The sequence below is a fragment of the Microtus pennsylvanicus genome, chromosome 22 (assembly GCF_037038515.1).
Source record: "Microtus pennsylvanicus isolate mMicPen1 chromosome 22, mMicPen1.hap1, whole genome shotgun sequence".
NCBI lineage: Eukaryota > Metazoa > Chordata > Mammalia > Rodentia > Cricetidae > Microtus > Microtus pennsylvanicus.
Window position 1 is genome coordinate 8,911,745 of NC_134600.1, and position 21,480 is coordinate 8,933,224.

The 21,480-nt window shown below is 46.9% G+C and overlaps 1 protein-coding gene across 3 annotated transcripts in view; it reads right to left on the reverse strand.

The window, feature by feature from the left end:
- Myo1b (myosin IB) overlaps nt 1–21,480 on the reverse strand; it is a 154,587-nt gene that overhangs the window by 73,483 nt on the left and 59,624 nt on the right. For all 3 annotated transcript variants that reach the window (XM_075955915.1, XM_075955914.1, XM_075955913.1), the window contains exon 4: nt 6,278–6,372. In XM_075955915.1, the coding sequence (XP_075812030.1) occupies nt 6,278–6,372 (95 nt within the window). The remainder of the gene's footprint in view (nt 1–6,277; nt 6,373–21,480) is intronic.

Sequence of the window (21,480 nt, forward strand, 5' to 3'; positions counted from 1 at the left end):
TCTAATAAAACAACCTTCCTGCTACTTAAAAAGATTCCTGCTTCAGAATCCCCAGGGCTTCACAGTCCAGCTACAGCAAATCCAAATCAACCAGGAACTCCATCAATGAAAACAAAAGGCCAAAATTTTGCAATAAGAAATACAATCATGGGGCCAGCGAGATGGCTTGGTGGGTAAAGGTGCCTGCAGTCAAGCCTGGCAGACAGAGTTCGATCCCTGTGACAAATTTTATATATATTTTAAGAAAGAATGAAAACAGAGAGATGCAGGCTACTACAAGGAGACACTGCCTGGTGACATTTTCACTGAAATAAATCATATGTAATCTACCTTTGAAGAGAGCCACAGACTCGCTGGTGATGCCTACAAAATACATGTGCCAGGAAGAAACAAAACAGAGCTGGGTGCACTGTGGCCCTGAGCCTGCTTAGCTGCCCTGCTTCGGCACGTGTTTCCAGGGCTCTGAAACACGCTTCAGTGCTGAGGCCACACACAGCAAGCGGGAGCCTCACGGCTAGCTCACAGAGCTACCAAAGACATGAACTGGAAAGAGGCCAGTGGGGGTTTAGACCCGAAGGTCTTAACGAGCAAGGCAGGCTCCAGAACTCTTCAAGCAGAGAGTTGATGAGCTCCTAGAAACATATGGAACTGTGAAGTTAGGAACTGAGTAGCTTCAGAGTGTTTGCTCGTGTTAGGGTAGTGTTCTCAGGTGCACTATGTACTTTGGGGTCCTTGGAGACACGCAGGTCTGATGGGCCCCTTGTGCTGCCTCTGCCACGAAGGCTGAATTCACAGGCGTGTACTCCAAATTCGTTCACCGTCTCGAAAGAGTTGGGCCCTTTTAAAAGGCATGATGAATTTTTTATTTAGCACAGCGGTGATGAATTAAACGGCACCCCCAAAGCACTCAGAGAGTTCACGCCTCTCCCTGAGAGCCCGTATTATACAACGCAGCGGCAGAAGACTGTCTCCAGTGTTTACGACCAATAACATCATCCTCTGCCAAGGGGGTTTTATGACCCAGTTAAATTAATTACTTCATATAAAATAAGCCCTCTGACACCGCTCGGCAGTTCTATCTAAACTGCTAAGCACAGATCCGAAATGAAAATACTCCATGTAACGGACACCGTGTATTTCAGGCCCTCTGGAAATGCCAAGTCTGTTCCCTGTCATGTGTGTACTAACACAAGCTAAACAGCGGCAGGCACACGGAACTCAAAGTATTAAACCTGTGACTGAGAGGACGTGCTGTTGGGAAAGCGGTCTGGCTTCTTCTCTCCTCCCTCAGAGCCGAGATGAAAAGCCCTCCCCAGATTCCTCACAGGGCCACACGACATCTCCGCCTTGACTTCTGTCATTTTATTTTCTCATAACTTCGTGAAACAGAGACTTTTTTTTTTTTTTTTTTGGCTTTTCGAGACAAGGTTTCCCTATAGCTTTGGAGCCTGTCCTGGAACTAGCTCTGTAGACGAGGCTGGCCTCGAACTCACAGAGATCCGCCTGCCTCTGCCTCCCCAGTGCTGGGATTAAAGGCGTGCGCCACCACCGCCCGGCTGAAACAGAGACTTTTAAACACACACACAAATCCTGGGCTTTATTCCATGTTAGAGTCCGACGACACCTTATAATCAGCCAAACTGGAAGCGGTTTTTGTATGGCCAGTTTTGAAAATGAAGAAAATACAGAGAAAGATAGAAGCTAACAGTGAAAACTGGGCTCTCTCTCCGGGGATCGGGTGGAAGGAGATGTCACTGATGTCTCTTAGTGAGGTCAGCAGCTCCCCAGAGCGTAGCTGAACGGGGCTGGGAAACCAGGGGCTCTGGGGCTCAGCACCACCTCCCCACACCAGGAGGTTGGTGACAATGGACAGCGGAAGCACAAAACGTGGTGACCTGGGGCATCTTAAAGGATGATCCAGGCACCCGCACGGCTATAGACCACTCCCAGTCCATGTCAGGAGCTTTCTAAACGTCCTAGTTACGATACTTTGCTTCTTCTATTGGCGTTAACATGAACGAGCAGAGTCCCTATCTTTGCTAGTACAGTTGGTGGGCATGGACTTGGCCTTACCACTAAGGTCTGAGAGCCCCTCCAGCTTCCGGCTGGAGCAGCACTGTGTTGTGTGTGCAGCAAACAGGATGGTCCTGCAATGCCACGCTGTTTTCCGGTGCCTGAGGAAGGAATCCAGCCAGGACAGCAGACAGGGAACAAAGAACTAGAGGTGACGATCGAGGACATGAAACCACGCGGCAGCTACTGATCAGAAACCCAAGGGCAACAAAGGAGGAAGCCACGCGGCTAGGCGTTCCGCTGATGGAATAGGGGTGTTCTAGCCTTTGTTTTCCTGCTCTTGGAAAAGTGCAAATACCAACAGGACCTGGCTCCGGAAACAAACGGCAGAGTTCCGAGAAGGATGCCCTACATTGCTGGGGCTAAAGAGGAGACTGCTGACTCCCGGGAAACATATGTTCCAAAAGGAGGCGAAGAACTGGCCAGGACCAATCAAAGTAACCGCAGCCCACATTCAGTGAATTCACTCAGGAACAAACCGATATAGGCAGAATGCCTTAAAAGCACACGAAGCCTTAGTCATGAAGAGGGTGGGATAAAGCATCTCTTTCAAGAGAAAACAGAAGGGAGGCTTTGAGGAGCGAACAGGTGGGCTGCTGGACATCACGGGGTGAGGGAGAGGCACGAGATGCAGCAAGAACACAGACGCCTACCTGCAGGGAAGGCCTGCCTCACCCCCAAATACAATACAAAAGGAGCCAGCATGCAGAAGGAAGCACCTTATGCTTCTGAAGCTAAGGAAGGAAGGAAACAAGCGTATCAACGCTTACGTAGGCTTGTGCTGGTGACCACCAACTCCACTGGCCATTCTGAGGAGATGGGGTGCTGTGGCTGCTCCCAGGAACTAACTTTGTGTCACAAGACAGAAGAAGTGACAAGCAAGGAGGAAATCATCCCCCAAGGTGACCCTGTCCCGTTAAAGTGAAAAGACAGATCTGAACAGTCATAACCAAGGTCTGTAAAAGAGATTGGGGTACCCAGGAAGGGGGTGACAGGCTCTTAGAATGGCTATGGACAGCACTCACTGGAAATTCTGGGTTTGGACCAGAGGCTCCATGTGAACAAAAAGAACGGGAAGAACAATTGATTCCAGAGAGAACGGATGGGATTCGATGTGGACCTGAGTGTAAGCTACAGGAGAAGACGGAGCTACAACAACCCCCAGGTGTAGCTTTAGAAGAGGTTACGCCACAACGCTGGTCTAATTTATCCTGAACACCGTCAAAGGAGAAGGACAATGGGATCTGTTCCGTGCGTGGTGAGTCTGTCACGTATCGGGTGCATGAGTCAGGCAGGAATGAGTTACCTTCATTCGGAGATCAAATAAGCAATAGCAGGTGGGCTTATAAATGCAGAAGACGTGAGCATAATCAGCAAGAATATGAAACAACCTTAGGAGGGACTGTGAAGGGAGAAAGAAAGAGATGAAACAAGACAATCAATTGGCTTCTGGGACAGACCTCCTAAAGAACTACAATAACTATTCTGGAGAATTTCCAGGAGAACTGGTACTTTGTAGACAAGAGGCTAGCTCCTCTGATTTATCCCATCACCTGACTACAAAAGACTTCAGAGACGAGGTGAAGGGGACTTACCAAAAAGAGGCATCAGGACACAAACAGGCAGGCATTAGAAAAGGTAACGTGTGAAAGCCAGAACTCCAGAACTATACTACCGACCTTCAGAATCTGCTGCAGCCCTGACCTGATACAGTGTAGTCACCGGGAAGAGATTGTCAGAGCAGGTTGCCGGGATATACATGTATCCGTCATTCTCTGGGAAACTGTCTTACATTAACTGGGGTAGGAAGATCTCTGCCCACTGAGGGTTGCGGCACTCCCAAAGCAAGGGATCCTGCACTGTGTGAGTGGAGAACTTGAGTTTAACACTGACATGAATTCATCATTCATTCCATTCGGCTCCGACTGTAGATACAATGTGGCCAGTTCCCTCAAGCTGCTGGGGACTCCTCCCCGCCCTGGGACTCCCCCCCCCCCCATGACGGACTATAACCTGGAACTGTCAGTGAAAATAAGCCCTTTCTCCCTTAAGCGCTTTTGTTAAGGTATTTTTATCACAGTAAGTGCAAACTAAGATATTTAGGAAAACTGCTGAACCATTTTGTGTCTCAGCTTCCCCACAATACAAATACGTACATCCTAAATAAATACTCGGTGTAGAATAACTACTACGACAGTCACCCAAGGGTGACAGTAATTCTAAGAGAGGGCAAAGCAAGGATCAAAAGGTTCAAACCGACAACAGCAGCAAAGGTGTGTGTTATTTTGTTTCGTTTCGATGTACAAGATTCTACGGGTAGATCTGAAGTAACCTTATGCATCGCTCCTAGCTTGAGGCCAGGTGTGGTGGCAAACACTGCTATCCTAGCACCCCTAGCACTTGGGAGCCAGAGGCAGGAGAAATCTGGAGTTCAGGACTATCCTTGACGACAGTGCACACTGTTCAGGCTAGCCTGATGTCCAAGAGACTGGCTCGAAATAAGTAAATACGAGCTTGAAAAGGCGTGGCTCACAGAAGTGTTGGTGCCAACTGCAAAGATTCTCTCCTTGCTAGGAAGACCCGTAGGGGTCGATACGTGTGTTGTATGAAGAGTCCCAGGATCCACATCGAGAGAAGGAATTAACAGCAAGATAAACAGGACCCAAACCGAAAGTGTCTGCTTATTTCTTGCTATGTCATTTTATGAAACCACTCTACAAATCAAGATGTTTCCTAAACACTCTAAGCTCAACCGTGTGGGATTTTTAAAAAAAAAAGACCCAATTCTCCTAACCATCTTCTCTTGGAAGCTCCGGGTCTCTTTCCTTCGCTGTGTTCACTCTTTTTATGTGCTTTCTCTAATTATGGCAGTGTTTCACCAAGCAGGCACTCAGAAGTCTGCATAAATAAGTAAACGTTTATCGTATGGAAAAAAAAATATTTTTAAAATGATATAAGAAGATATCCTGGCTGGCTTCAAATGACTAAATGTTGTCCCGGGAAGAAGAAAGAATAAAATGTGGGAAGGTTACATAGGATTGAAGATCAATGAGCAGAAAGAGAATTCAACTCAAGGGGAAGAAAAACCTCCTGGTTGAATCCAACTGACAAACGCAGTTTGGTGATCTCTCCATCACCACAAAGGAGTCTGGCTGCCCCACGTGGAGGATTTTACAAGGGATGGCCTATAACGGTCTTCCAGCCATAAGATACTATGCTTACTTATTCTTGCAAACTGGTCCTTTTCCCTGAATTTCTGTCCATTCAGCACCCACAGTCCTCAAAGAGTTTGTGCACTGTATCTTCAGGACTCAAGAGGAAAGTCTGGGCACCTCACATCCGCCGTTCATGACAGGGCTTGTGGGAAAGGGTACCATGGGGTCAGTCCAGAGGGAAAGGTTCTTTAGAAGCTGGGTAACGTTTTCAAGGCTTGACTCAAATGGTCTCAGTGGGGCGACTGTACCGCTGTGATAGTTTCTTTTCTTTTTTTTCTTTTTGACTTTCTTTTCTTGATCAAGGAGGATCCAAAAAGTGTTCAATCCGACCATTAAATGCCAAGCAAGATGGAAACACTTGAAACCACACTTCCGCACACTCAAAGGAACAGCTAGTTATGAGATTCTCGTCTCTGAGCATTTTACAAAGAAGCGTGAAAATCCCCCTTTTTGCCCTTCTGTTTCACCAAAGCAACCAGATCAAATCCATCTCCTCCTTCAGGACCAGGTATCTGTGCTGTAAGCACAAGAAAGAAGCATGGCCTGTCCCTACAGATATGGGACATCATCCACATGATCTCAAATCTGTGGGCACCATGAGACTCTGGAGAGAAACCAAGCATTGCTGGTACGTTCCCTCACTTTTTAATGGAGGCAAAGGATGGCTGTAGGGGCAACAAACCAGAGTAAATTGGCATCTCATTGGGAAGAGTCAACTCCTAAGGCCGCGCAGTCAAGGAGAGATAAAGCCCATGATTGGGGCCAAAGATAGCACTAATGAACACTAGAAACCAGGGCTGGGATATACTGGTTGGTACCTGATGGTACCTTGTCCCCTCACGTGAGAGAGGCGCTATCCACAGAACACCAACTGTGGGCATCAAACCCACGCACAGCAGCTACGGCCACCTGGCTCCTGCGGGCCACCTGCCTTCTTTATTGCCGTCATTCAGCCGCCATGGGAAAGGTGGGTCTGGGGGTGGCCTCACCTGTTTTTCCTGCTCCGCTTTCTCCCGTAATGAGTATGCATTGGTCCTTATCTTGGTCACGGAGGGATCTGTACGCTTCATCTGACAGAGCAAAGCTGCAAGGAAAAAAATGTGGGGAAAGAGCCTTAGCATTCAGGTAGTTAGTGAGTGACCAGCAGATAACTCTGTGTCCTTTAAGGGCCTCTGTGATTGGCTTCAAAGAACGGTAAACTGTCACATTTTATTTCTTCCCAATTTTTAAAATGTATAAATCAATTTATCCATCCTTTCTAACTCTTTTTTTTTTCTTGGACTTTCGAGACAGGATTTCTCCATAACTTTTGGTTCCTGTCCTGGAACTAGCTCTTGTAGACCAGGCTGGCCTCGAACTCACAGAGATCCGCCTGCCTCTGCCTCCCGAGTGCTGGGATTAAAGGCGTGCGCCACCACCGCCCGGCTCATCCTTTCAAACTCATCTACCTTTCCCCATGCATTCTTTTTTTAAATATTTATTTATTAATTTATTATGTATACAATATTCTGTTTTGTGTGTATGCCTGCAAGCCAGAAGAGGGCACCAGACCTCATTACAGATGGTTGTGAGCCACCATGTGGTTGCTGGGAATTGAACTCAGGACCTTTGGAAGAGCAAGCAATGCTCTTAACCTCTGAGCCATCTCTCCAGCCCCCCCCCCCATGCATTCTTGACTAAGAAAATAACATTGATTTATTGTAGTTTAAAATTGTTTTATTTAACCCATGTGTGTGTGGTGTGTGTGTGTGTGTGTGTGTGTGTATTTCTATTGAAATCCAGGTTATTCAAAGAAGCAAGGAGAAAATGCTACATTGCATGTCCATAACTGGAGAATATTGAAATCATATTGTTTAGGGCATTACTTAAGCATTTCCAATATAAAGAGGAAGCCATTATCAACTGATAGAAGCCTCAATATAATAATCAAAAAGAAAAGTTTTTCCAAAGGTGAGACAAACACTCAAACATCACATAGTTGTCACTACTATGAAGCTAAATACAGAGCAGTGACCTTCACAATGCAACATCTTGCACTGGGTACCACTGGGTACCACTGGGTACCGTGGAGTTCTCTGCAGCTCTTGTCCACTGTCTGGTGCCTAGCTTCTCATCCTACCTTATGACGACAACAGAACTTCCCTATCAAGACAGCCAGGCTAATTCACCTGTTGGTCTGTCCCTTCTCGAATTGTACTAATAAGGTAAATTTCCCCCTTTTTTAGTCATTGAAAAAAAAATGAAAAAAAATCTGGGTGATATGATAAATATTTTTTACCAACTTCCTACCTTTCATTTGTTAACCAGCCATTTACTCGAAGTTCAGTGTGTGTCAAGAACACACCGGGGACACAAAATAATCCTCAGCCTCTTCCGCGAGGCTCTCATTTGAAAGTAGAGAAGAGGCAAACAGGAATAACTCAAGCCTAGTGATAATGGAGAAAGCTGGCAGGGCAGAGCTAGATAGGAACCCCAAGAGGGAAGGCATTGGAGGTGGAGAAATGCCAAGGGTGGGAAAGTTAGTTCCAAAGAATGAATTTGCAAGGCAAAGAGCTTCCGGGTATAAGCAAAGGCCAGAGACACCAGGGTTGGGAGCAGGTCCACACAGTGGGAAGGCACAAGGAAAGGGACCCGAAGGGGGTCTACCCAGGGTGCAAATTAATAACAAAAGACATGCTGGCAGTCCTGCTATAGGGCTATAGATGGGAGTGGAAAGGTCAGCCCTGGGAGCTATGAGCGGTTCCACTCACTAGAATTTTCCACAACCTGTTATGTTTCCTCATTTTAAATCTCCTACGACTAGCTCAAGCAAGGGACTGCCAGCATGAACCGACCCTACTCTCGCTTATAATGTCTCTGCGTATGGCTGGGGCACAGTTAGACAGGGCAGCATGCAGGAAGAAAGCTGGAGGCAGGTAAGGTAGGGTGCTGGGGAGCTTAGACCCAGTGCGGTCATTTTGTCACCTCCTGTCGTTCCCCTCCCTGACCACCCAAACGGTGGATGCTCAGGCCCCTTCCTTCTATAAAATGATGCTGTGTTTGCAAATGGCCCCTGCACATCTCCCGGAACAGTTTAAACCATCTCTAGGTGACGGCAATGCTTCCTACGAAGCCAGTGCCACCAATAGCTGTGATCTATATCAGGTGTGGGCTAACGGAGAAAGGAAAGTCTGCACATGTTCAGTGCAAATGTGACGTGTTTTCCTGGCATTTTCGATCCAAGGATGCTCAAATCCACAGATACAGAAGAGTACCCATACCTAACTGCATAAGGACCTGATTCATCTGATGGGCAGTGTAATTTTTAACTTAAGATAAATAAATAATAATAACAAAACAAATAAAAAGAAAAAAATGAAAGGGATAATTTCTTTTTAAGCCTGTGGAAAGCAACATGAAACTTTACCAAAATACTCAAGCATGAAGCAAGCTGGTTTAGTCTGTGACACGCCCACCTGGAGTCAGAATCATGCCCTCTCGCGCCTAACTCTCACAGACACAGAGCGCGCTCGACTTCCTTTTCTTCTAAGGACAAAAGGAACGCCACAAAGAACACAAACCCTCTTCTGGACGCGCTCTTCTTCCTCCGTGGCCAACTCTGCACACACTCGTCCCCGAGGCCACCATTTGTAACTGTAAACTGAAGCCATATGCCAGGCCTCCGAGCCTCTCCTCTATCATTAAGGAGCCTAACTAAATCTCCAGAGAAGTTTTAGCTAAAAGCAGTCATGGACCACCACATGCTCCTCATTATTCTGGGACACGCCAGCATTATTTACACACACACACACACACACACACACACACACACACACACACACACGGGGAGGAACTGTTAGGATTGTTAAAGAACAAGAGCCTGGGGGAGGGGCACGATTCCGCCCCACCCTATGAATAGCAGAGATTCTGAACCTCTTCTAGCTCCAAGTGGAGCCCAAAGAATGAGGGTGACCCGGTGTTCCCAAGACTTTCAGATTAGTCACACAGCTGCCCACGGAGCACACCGGACTTTCCCAGCAAGCACCAAGACACTGAGCATTTTCAAACAGCTCCGTCTAGTACCATGTTTTCAGTTTCAAAAGTTTGGTATGGGGCTCATCTGTTATTTTCTGTGAGGGAGGAGGGTGGGTTGCACGTCCGGAAGAGCCCGGCTGGTGTTTTATGTTCCTCCTCTACCTATTTCTACCCCGAGTGTTCATCACAGTGGCTCTGGCTGCATGGTCGTCAGGGGGAAAGGGGAGCCTTCCCTCTCCAAGGGCTTCCTTCTCCGTTCGTCCTGCCCTCCACCCTACCATCTCCTCCCTAAGTTCGTTTCACCTCAAGTGCAAAACGGCTAAAATGTATGAACTACCCCGCACCACCTAAGCACGGGCGCCCACCAGAGAGCACCCAGGTTTTGCCTCAGGCTCTCCTCTAATGGGTAGATTGGAAATGGGCCCAGTCAGTTCTGAGCGCTCTCTCAGTTGGACCTCTCTATTAACCAGTGTCTCTGCTAAACTCAGATAACCGAGTCTGCCCCCCTGTCTCCAATGATTTCCTTCAGGGGCTGTCAGAACGGAATTCCCTCCCATGTGATCCTGAACCCCAGAGACGCTCAACCACACTGGGGAATCCCTTCTCAATTCAGCCTCCTGCAAATAGCTCTCTGTGTCAACGCTCTCTTCTAGAGCTAAAACACTAACTGTCTCTTTTCCAACCTTTCCAACCCTAGCCCAGCCCTGACATCTAAGTGGTTCTAAAGTAAGTTATCCTCCCCCCCAAAAATGTGCATCAAAATGTCCAAATCTAACTTCATTTTGAGTCTGATCAAGGGACAAGACAGCCCACAAGAAGACACAAAGGATGTCGGGCGGTGGTGGCGCACGCCTTTAATCCCCAGCACTCAGGAGGCAGAGAACTCACTTTGTGAGTTCGAGGCCAACCTGGTCTACAAGAGCTAGTTCCAGGACAGGATTCAAAGCTACATAGAAACCAAAACAAAAAACAAAAACAAGCCGGGCGATGGTGGCGCACGCCTTTAATCCCAGCACTCGGGAGGCAGAGGTAGGCGGATCTCTGTGAGTTCGAGACCAGCCTGGTCTACAGAGCTAGTTCCAGGACAGGCTCCAAAGCCACAGAGAAACCCTGTCTCGAAAAACCAAAAAAAAAAAAAAAAACCAAACAAAAAAAAGGAGAAGGAAAGGGAGAAAGGAGTCCCTAAGCTGACCTTCCTTGTAAAATACTTTGTAAAGGCCTTATATACCTAACTGCTTTGGACTGATAATGCAGAATGTTTACCCTCTTGGAAAATGTCGCCTTGCTATAAGTCAGCGTTACTTAGGTTAGTCACTCTATCACATCGTGAAGGACGACTTCATTCTTCCAGCTATTGGTACTTTTGTCTTGGACAGTTTTAGTGCACTCTGGCCGATGCCAGCACAAGCATTCAGGATTAAACTATTGACACAATGCGGTTATCTCCTCATAGCTACACTGGCTAGAACCCTGACGACCTACACTTCAGAGCAAGATAGTGAGCAAAAATGAGCCTTTCTCAGAAGAGATGAGAGGAGCAAGATGTGAAGTGAAAGAGAAAGGAAGGATGCAAATGGGAGGCCTGGGGCTGGAGAGATGGCTCAGTGGCTAAGAGCCCTGGCTGTTCTTCCAGAGGTCCTGAGTTCAATTCCCAGCAACCACATGGTGGCTCACAACCATCTGTAATGAGATCTGGTGCCCTCCTCTGGTGTGCGGGCATACATGGAGGCAGAATGTTGTATACATAATAAATAAATAAGTCAAAAAAAAAAAAAAAGAAAAGGAAATGGGAGGCCTGGGGCCGGTGGGGAGGGTCCGGGCCTCGCCACGGCAATCTGACGTGGCGCAGGGCGTGCATTCCAATACAATACAGAGAATCCTCATAGAGTCTATGAGGATTCTCTGAGTTTAAGGGTGTGTATCACAAATCCCTGAACCACTAAAAACATACAGTACCACAACCGGAATTTTTAAAAATTACTTTTTAAAAAACTGGGTGAAGCCAGGCGGTGGTGGAGCACGCCTTTAATCCCAGCACTCGGGAGGCAGAGGCAGGCCGATCTCTGGGAGTTCGAGGCCAGACTGGTCTACAAGAGCTAGTTCCAGGACAGGAACCAAAAGCTATGGAGAAACCCTGTCTCAAAAAATCCAATAAATAAATAAATAAAATAAAATAAAATACTGGGTGAGAAAGAATAATAATAACAATAATACCCAGACCAAACAAAATCAATAAATGAGAGATGGGGGTGTGGCTCGGTGGGGAGAGCCTGCCCAACAAGAATGCAGCACAGTGTAAACCAGGTATAGCAGCACCTAATCCTGGCACCAATCCTGCCTGTAATCAAGGCAACGGATCAGTCCAAGGTCATCCTCCAGTACCCAGAGCACCCAAGGAGTGCCTGCAGCAACGCGAGACCCTATCTCAAACAAACCAAGTTTTAGAAGGTAAACTAAGCCAGTCACATGGCCTGTGAGAATGGATACAGAAGCGTGTGTCAAGATATACAGCCAACATGGAGTATGCTTAAACTCTGGCTTGTTTCTGTAAGGAAGAACACGTTTGACATTAGAGCTCAGAGAAAGCTCAAACTGCCATCCCAATATAGAAAGTAGTGGATCACAGTATAACAAAACACAGTACTGCTAACACACACACACACACACACACACACACACACACACACATGGTTTTTCGAGACAGGGTTTCTCTGTAGCTTTGGAGCCTGTCCAGGAACTAGCTCTTGTAGACCAGGCTGGCCTCGAACTCACAGAGATCCACCTGCCTCTGCCTCCCACTGCTGGGATTAAAGGTGTGAGCCACCACTGCCCGGCTAAGATATATTTTTAATGATCTATAATTTCGTAAACATATTTAACACTTTTAATTTCTGAGTTCATATATACTCATCGTAGAAACAGAAGTGGCTGTTATTCTTTGGGCCGCATTAACTGGAAAAGTCATGTCCCTACTGGCCACCACATATGCAAAACAGCATTTTTAAGAAGACACCTGTACTGAGCTGAGCATGGACTAAAAGCTCAGACATCAAGCTTTAGAGCAGGACATGGCAAACGGCTCTAGGTTCCTCCTTTAGAACCGGGCTGGTTTGCAGAAACACCCTCCCCATCACCACGGGCCAGCTTGCCAACCTCAGTGTCCACCAGGTTCTTGATATCGTGTCAACTCAAAAATAAAGGTTAATCTCTGCGGTCACACGCGACCACTGGAGGGCAAAAGTCACGATGGTTCACATGTGTCGTAGTTCAAGAAATGATTAAAAAAATATCCGAACGACTTGACAAGACACTCTTCTAAATGCAGCATTGAATTTAATTAAAAGTTCACATGCTGGTTACAGAAAACAAACTAGCCTGAACTGAGGGTACTAACTCAGTAACGAAGAGCTTGCCTAGCGTGCGTGAGGCCCTGGGTTCAGCTACCGGCACTAAAATAAACAAACAAACAAATAAATAAAGGCGGTCTTCTGAGATTTTAGAAATTCTTCTTACAGCCGGGCGGTGGTGGCGCACGCCTTTAATCCCAGCACTTGGGAGGCAGAGACAGGAGGATCTCTGTGAGTTCGAGGCCAGCCTGGTCTACCAAGAGAGTTCCAGGATGGGCTCCAAAGCTACAGAGGAACCCTGTCTCGAAAAACCAAAAAAAAAAAAAAAAAAAAAAAAAAAAAAAAGAAATTCTTCTTACAATGCTCTTAATGGAAAAATGCTTAGGGTCATAGCCAAATTCTTTGGAACTCATTATCAAAACCATAATGGAGAGCCTCCAGTTTTCTGCAGAGCGACAGCCTGACCTGGGACTCACCGAATAGAATGGACACTGTCCTTCTACCGAACAGATACAAAGAAGGGTTGGACCCTCGTGGGTGGCTCTTTTCATAGGCGACTGCAAACGTCAGGGCCTGTCTGGGAAGTAGGTAAGAGGCTTGCGGCGCCCCAGGGAAGGTAAAGGGTTGGATCCAGCTCTCAAAGCCATGTTGAGGAAACAGCCGCCTTTGTGCCTGGAAGGCTCCTTGGGATCTAACGGTAAAGCTGATGTGTTGCTTAGGGCTTCCTTCAGAAAACTGGACCCACGTGAAAGAAAACAGTACCCAGAAATGTCTGGGCACTAAGAAGCAACCACAGGGCAAGAATCCCTCATCCCCTTCACTGTTAGCACCCACTCTGGCTTGGTAAGAGGTAAAAAGGAGATCAACTCCAGTCGCGTTTCTTCACCAGTCTTTGCTAGTGTAGAGAGGGTATTCTCTCACTAAGCTTGGGTAGCTGCTAAGGCCAGGCTCATCCCTTAGTCACTAACAGGTAGGAGTAAGCAGAGGCATCATCCTGGTGACTCTGAGGAAGATGGTCACGAGGCTCTGCCCTCTAGGGGAATCTAAAAGACAGAAAAGACCCTTAAAGTCCCACAAAAGGGGTAGGGAATGGTAAGAACGCGACAATGCACCTCCAAAGACACCCAGAAAATGAAGAGGGAGAAAGCGTGGCTTTGGCCGCTGAGGCACAGTAAGCCGCAGGATCTGAACCCAAGCCATAAGCAAGGCCAGGGGCCAGGAGGAAGCAGCAGGCTAGAGGAGGAAATGACGCTATTTCCTCTCTCCAAAGATGAGCAAAACACACGGCTTGGAGGAAAGAACAAATACATGACCATTCAATTAGCCCGTGGGTATTTTTAGTACCTCTTTCAACAAGAAAATTCTAACAGACAGCTTTTGCTTCCCAGTACTCATTAAAATCATTTTACCCACAGGACTAGCCTTTCCAACTCAAGGTAAACACGGCTGCAATGACTTTCTGGGGCAAATGTCTCAGAACTTGAAATGTATTACTTATCCAGTGCTCTCTGCAAGACGGCTCACTCACAGCCACCTGAGTCTGGGACACTCACCCAAAAGCCTCCAATGGAAGACCCTCCCTAAACAAAATCACTTTGTTAAGTAGAGCACACATTACGGATGGCAGGCCCCACCCCCCCAGATGCCTAGGTTGCTCAGGAAAGAGACCCTTGGTGATTCCACATTCAGATGAGAGCTGCTCTGCAGGGCTCTGAGGGCCCTGTTCTGCTGCTGCTGTGCACAGCGGGTCCAAAGCCTCAGCACACAGTTTCACACTGGTACGGGCCATAAGAGAGTCATTTGTAGGAGGGTCATTAGGGGCAGACAGCACCGAGTGGGGAGATGCACACACGGGAACAGACACAGCGAGACCCGACCGTAGTTATCACAGAGACACTTCGTGGAGATAGATGGCGTCGGAACTAGAAGCCCAAGCACGTGCCGTCTTCGGGTTTTAAGAAGTGCTCAGCAGAGAAGAAGCGCAGTTGGGAAGCACATTAGCACCAAGACTTGCTGCACCCCTTAAACCTCAGGGAGCTGTGTTCACGGCGCATCCTGGATGGCGTCGGGAACGTAGCAGAGGTCAGTGAAGGACTGGCAGGCTAACTTTTGAAAGAACAGGTCAGTAGCCATTTCACAAGGCTCGTTTTAGCCCCATCCCCCCAAATCATGGTTCAAAGGATTTCTACTAAAACATACGCTTTTTGCTCAGTCACCAAAGGTAGCATCCTCAGGAGCACTTCTGAGGATTTCCCAGGCGGCCCACACTGGGCAGAAGAGAAAGTAGATAGCCTAAGGGGCCCTCCCTCTCACGCACAAGGTTTCATACTCTTCCATTTGAATGAGAATGCAGATCAGGGACAGATCAATCAGACATCTACATAGAAAGTAAGTTCCCTTATGACATGGCCAAATTCATGTCTTCATTTTAAGAAGACCATAACCGGGGTGAGAGGTGGGGTCAGAGGATTGCAATTTGGACTTGGAGAAAAGAGAGCCTGTCATCAAATGATGAGGTTCCAGACTCAAGTGGCTTCTCCTGTGGCCCTGTCTTCTGGATCTATCGCTTCCCTTACTCGAGACTCGGCCTCCTCCGACAAACTGAGGCAAGATCACGATTCCAGGCCTCTTCTGCCCATTATCTGATTGCTGTGTTTGATGATTTTATTCCCCTAGAGTGCTAAGATGCCTGCATATCGAAAAGTCCACTACATATGCATGAGGAGACCCATGGCTGCAGAAGTGTTTGATTATCAGCGGGTCTAGAGAGAACTAACTGTAGAGTACCTTAGGACCCGATTCCCCGCGGAAAATAGGAGCATCTATCTCAGATAAGTCTTCATGAAACAGGAACGAGACGTCCAAGCTCAGCTGTGTAGTGTGGGAGCCACACAGAGAGAAAGCGAACCCTGCGCCACCCCAGCTTTGTTCTCTGGGTACCCAGAAGGTCACGCCCCTAACTTGGCCCCACCTCTTAAAGTTCATTGGCTGACAGAGATTCCCCATCAACCAATACTCGAGTGTGGCTTAGATTTGAGCTGGCCATGGTACTGGGTAGACCTGCAGTCCCAGCTACTCAGAAGACTGGACAGGGGGAGCGCTTGAACCTAAGTGTTTGAAGCCTGTCTTGACTGACACCGAGACCTCATCACTAAATGAATGGAAACAAACAAACAGCTCTTTTACTGACCACAGACTACATGTACTCTAGGTCCTGACAGTAGCAGACCACCTCCAGTGAGCTTCTGATTCCCTTAACCCCAGGAAGAAGGCAAACAGAAACCGAAACCAGTCACGGAGGCACCTGGAGGAGACACCATGACCTGCAGGCTCCTTGCATTCTCCATCAACTGACATCACCTGTATGCCACTGGGGCACCTAATCCTGGCACCAATCCTGCGTGTAATCAAGGCAACGGATCAGTCCAAGGTCATCCTCCAGTACCTGGAGCACTCAAGGAGTGCCTGCAGCAACGCGAGACCCTATCTCAAACAAACCAAGTTTTAGAAGGTAAACTCAGCCAGTCACGTGGCCTATGAGAATGGATACAGAAGCGTGTGTCAAGATATACTGCCGACATGGAGTATGCTTAAACTCTGGTTTGTTTCTGTAAGGAAGAACACTTTTGACATTAAAGCTCAGAGAAAGCTCACACTGCCATCCCAATATAGAAAGTACTGGATCACAGTATAACAAAACACAGTACTGCTAATACATACATACATACACACACACACACACACACACACACACACACACACACACATATGCTAATACACACACAGAGATATATATATGGTTTTTCGAGACAGGGTTTCTCTATAGCTTTGGAGCCTGTCCTGGAACTAGCTCTTGTAGACCAGGCTGGCCTCAAACTCACAGAGATCCTCCTGCCTCTGCCTCCCAAGTGCTGTGATTTAAGGGGCTCATCCCTACACACATCAGCAACCCCAGGAGCCCTGGGCTTTGTTTCCCCTCTCCTAGGCCCTACGGATTCAGAGGACTTGGCAGTGGCTCAACTGAGCAGTTCAGGTTTCTCTGAGCCTCTCAGATGCTTCACCACCCCACGGTGCTGTGTGAGGGGAGGCCACAGCTGGAGCACTCCCGTCCCTCCACGTCCAAACTCTCTAGAGCATCTTTAGGCACACATGGTCCCTTATAAGGACGACGTAAGGGACAGCGGAAAACAAGAAGCTGGGTTAAACTTCTTACAGACTCACTTTTTCTACCTGTGGGGAGAAACATGGGTGTTAGGTTCCTATACTATGTTCACAAGGAAGTTAAGGGAGATATTCATGACGACGTCCTGCGTGCCCTATATCCCCGAAGAGAGAGCTTGTTCTAGCCCACAATGAAAACTTTTATTCTCTCGAGCAAACAAGACACTTTGCTCCCCTATGCAAAACTGACTTTACAATAACCGCATTTCCCCTTCTGCCTCCACTACCAGGAAATGAAAAGGACGGGTTCACTTGCCGCAGGAGACATCATGGCACCAGCTTTCTCTCAGCCACTTTTTACATCCCCACTGCTCTGGCTTGTAAAGGCTAGTTAACTTATTACACCAACTGTAAAACAGTAAGCTGTCTTCAGTTAACTCGGAATACGAAAGGATAGGAAAGTATATCAAAACAAAGGGGACCACATATCTCCATGTAGAGATTCTCCTTTGGGGGGTAGGGGAGATGGTAGAGGACGGACAGATGGATGTTCTCTCACAGATGCATGCACGCGCACGCACGCACACACGCATGCACACACACAGGTTTACCAAATAGAGACTACAACTCAGGGTTTAGCACATCTCTAGGCAGAGAACTTCCAGAACCTACTGTTCTGACTGGTGTCTGGAAACCTGAAAACAGGCAGGTCCACTGAGATAGATTCTCTTGTCTTCTCAAGATGTGGCCTTAACTCCGTCATCACCCACCCATGTTAACCAGCCCACCTCTCCTACAATCTCGGATGCTATTCTCTTTCCTTTCTTGTGCTTGCTGTTCTTTGTTTGGTTCCAGTCCCACATTCAGGGAACTGCAGGGGGAACATATCTGGAGTGAGAGAGACAAGCCTCACCCTGGGAAAGCCTCTTTCAGCATCACAAGATTGGTTCTGCTCAGTGAGCATTCTTTTTCCTCTTCCTTGAACAGGAAAACAAACAAGCAAAATTCTTCTGTGGTCCTCTCCATCATCTGCCTTTGACTAGAACCATACTTGGAAAAGAAGATTTAATTTACGTTGTCCCTACACAGATCTTTAGACTCCCGAGTGTGGAGGAAATTGACCTTCATTTATTCACCTCTCACCTAGGAAGAGTGGGACCCCAAAAACATTTACGGTGTACTGGCTTCACTCTCCAAGCCACTGTGCCAAAAATCCCAACAGGTAAGTACGTGGGAAATACAGAAGAAATCAGCAACTCATCGCCTAAAGATCCCAATAGCTATACCAGCTCCAAATAAATCAATACAGGAACCATGCCCAAAACAGAGCTACTGCGGCAAAGCATCAAGCATTTAACCACGTCTTCAAATAATCACATAACACTGACTCATTCTGCAAACAGTAACTGTGACATTGCTAAAAAGCCTCTTCATAATAAAGCAGAGTCACCACCAGTGTCTCTGCCGAAGAGTCGTGCAAGACAGAATAGCAGCAGAAACGCGGAGCACGAGCCAATGGTTTTATTTTTGCAAGAATGTATTCAAATAAGATTAAAAGTGGAAAATGTGAAAATACACTATGATTACGGTTATAAGAAGAAAAAAAAAAGACCTGAAATGTTTTAAGAGCACGGTCTTACTAAAATACACCATCCCACGCATGCCTTAAATGCAGGCAAAAGCTTTTCTGTGGCTTCTATGAGCTAAATTGACAAACACGGCCAACCGTACTGAAGTGATGCAGGAGACAGGAGGCGGGAGGATGTGCTCACTACATGTCATCTTGCCCAGTTCCCCTTCCAGGCAATAGGGAAGATTAATTCTCAGCTTCCTCTGTGGCTGTGAGCCCACATGACTATGAGAGGCCAAAGAGGAAGGGCCAAATAAGCTCTGCTCTTCTCCTCCTAAGCCAGGTACTCACTCCAGATGTTACCACATACATCTATGTATTTATATTCTATCTATGTATCTATCATCTATCAATCTGTCTGCCTATCTATCTATCTATCTATCTATCTACTATCTACTATCTATCAATCATCAATCTATGTATCTATCATCTATCTATCTATCATCAATCTATCATCTATCATTCAACTATCCATATATGTATCATTTAACTATCTATCATCTATCCATCAATCATCTATCTACCTATCATCTATCATCCAACTATCTATCCACATATCATCCAACTATCTATCATCTATCAATCAATCATCTATTTATTATCGGGCTGGAGAGATGGCTCAGTGGTTAAGAGCAGTGGCTGCTCTTCCAGAGGTCCTGAGTTCAATTCCCAGCAACCACATAGTGGCTCACAACCATTTGTAATGAGATCTGGTGCCCCCTTCTGGCCTGCAGGCATACATGGAGGCAAAATGTTGTATACATAATAAGTAAATTTAAAAAAAAACTACCCTGTCTCATCTATTTATTATCTATCATCTATAAATCATCCAACTATCAATCCATATCTATCACCCAACTATCTAGCCATCATCTATCATCTATCTATCTATCTCTCTATCTATCTCTCTATCTACCTACCTACCTACCTACCTACCTACCTACCTACCTATCATCTAGTTAGCTAGCTATATTGAAGCAAGTTGGATACCTGGGTTGACATGTGGAAGAAAGCCCAAGAAAAGCTATGTGAGACGCATCAGACTAGGTCGGCATCTGAGCACACACTTGTGTCACGGCATGGTCTTACTCACCAAGCCCAACACTGCTCTGTCCTAACCGTTTATCTTCCTTATAGCCCATCACTAGATCTCAAGTTCATTATAACCTTGAGTTCTGACTCAACCGTAGAAATCTATCAGCGGTCAGAACAGATTAGCGGGACATTAAATACAGGTACCTCCTGAGTACAGTACCACACACCTATTAGTAGGCCTACAAAGTAATGCGCATGTACCCCACAGGATACTTGGAGTCACAGGAGTATGGATACAAAAGATCAGATTTTCTAATATTCATGACTGTCTTAGTTAGGGCTTCTATTGCTGTGAAGAGACCCCATGACCACAGCAGGTCTTAGAAGGGAAAACATCTAACTGGGGAGGCTTACAGTTGAGAGGGTCATCCCATTGCTGTCACGGTGGGACACGGTGGCATGCAGGCAAACATGGCGCTACAGAGGGAGCTGAGAGTTCTGTATTTTGCAGGCAACGGGACATGAACTGTCCACTGGTGTGGCTTGAGTGTATGTGAGACCTCAAAGCCCACCTCCACAGTGACACACGTCCTCCTAACAAGGCCACCCCTCTCATCAGTGACACTCCCTTTAGGGGCATCTTCTTTCAAACCACCACGGTGACTTAAAAGTTGGAATTTCTATGTGCATCTCATAGCGTACACAGTGCATGAGGAAACCGGTATTGGACCACAGAGCCAACATCCTGAGCAGATGCTAAGACCACCGATCTTGAAGCAATAAATGAAGGTAGCGTTCGATCCTTGCGTGGAGAGGTCTCCTCTTGAAAAAGGCCAGTGCGTAATAGGAAATTCTGAGCCGTATCAGACAGTACACAATACCGAACTGTAAGACCATGATACTGCATGGTAAGGACAAAGGGGTCACACTCCTGCAAAGAGGCTTCTGAGGCAGGTGCTGCCCCAGATGGACCTTGAAGGCCAGCAGGGCTTGGGCTGAGAAGAGTGGAGGAAGTTCATCCAGATGGTGCCCAGGGCTCCTGTGAGAGGAACTATAGGCAGGAAGAGGCGGGCGGAATGCTGAAACAGATCATACATTTATCAAACCACCATTTCCAGAGCCCGAATCTTTACCGAGGGCATATTTTAATTCTCGTGGAGATACTCGTTATCAATGTTATCTGTGTGTAATCATCAAAGAAAAAGGTCCCCGAGTACAGAGAATAATAACTATTTTTCGAGTTGTAAAGATTATAGTACAATTACGCCTGCGGGACAAAGCCTGTCATTCCCCACCTTAGATACAAGGCTATTTAGATGAAAGCTACTACGCTGGGAAAAGGAAGCAATGTTCAAAGCGGCAGATATCGTTTTCTATGGGTTTCAGGGAACAATGCCCAGAAAGTACACACACACATTTCCACACTTCCTTCTTCCTTCTGCTCAAGGTCCCAGGTAATGAGTAACCAGACAGCAATGAGTGACTCATGTCACATCATCCCAACAACATGTGCTCAGCTTACAAATTGTTTCTTTGTCAACCCTATACTTAAGTAATATTTTTAAGGTACTTGTAAGGCCTTGGGTGAGACCATTCGAACTGAAATGCCTGTTTTTAGCCCCTGTTCTATTGATGTAAGCGAAGCCCTTGCTGGCCAAAGCCAGAGCACACACTGAGACAGCAGCAATGCTACCTGGCTAACACTGAGCAAGGACACATGGACGTGAGAGCCTCTTGTGAAACCAAAGCAGCTGCTGATGCCTACAGTTCCCACACTGATGTCCACCCTGGAAGGCAGCAGGATCCTCTGGCTCCAGAGACTTCCTAACTCCACACTGTTAAGGCGGGCAGAGGAGGGGAAATGCTTAGGAAAAAAGACGCATTTTCTACCTTAGTCCCCCAGTGCTACATTCTGTAAAGCCGGGCTGAGCCATTCCTAAGGCTTTGGATGTTCCTTGTAGTTTTGAAGCTCACCTCCCACCCCGTGCACCCAGATGCTGGACAC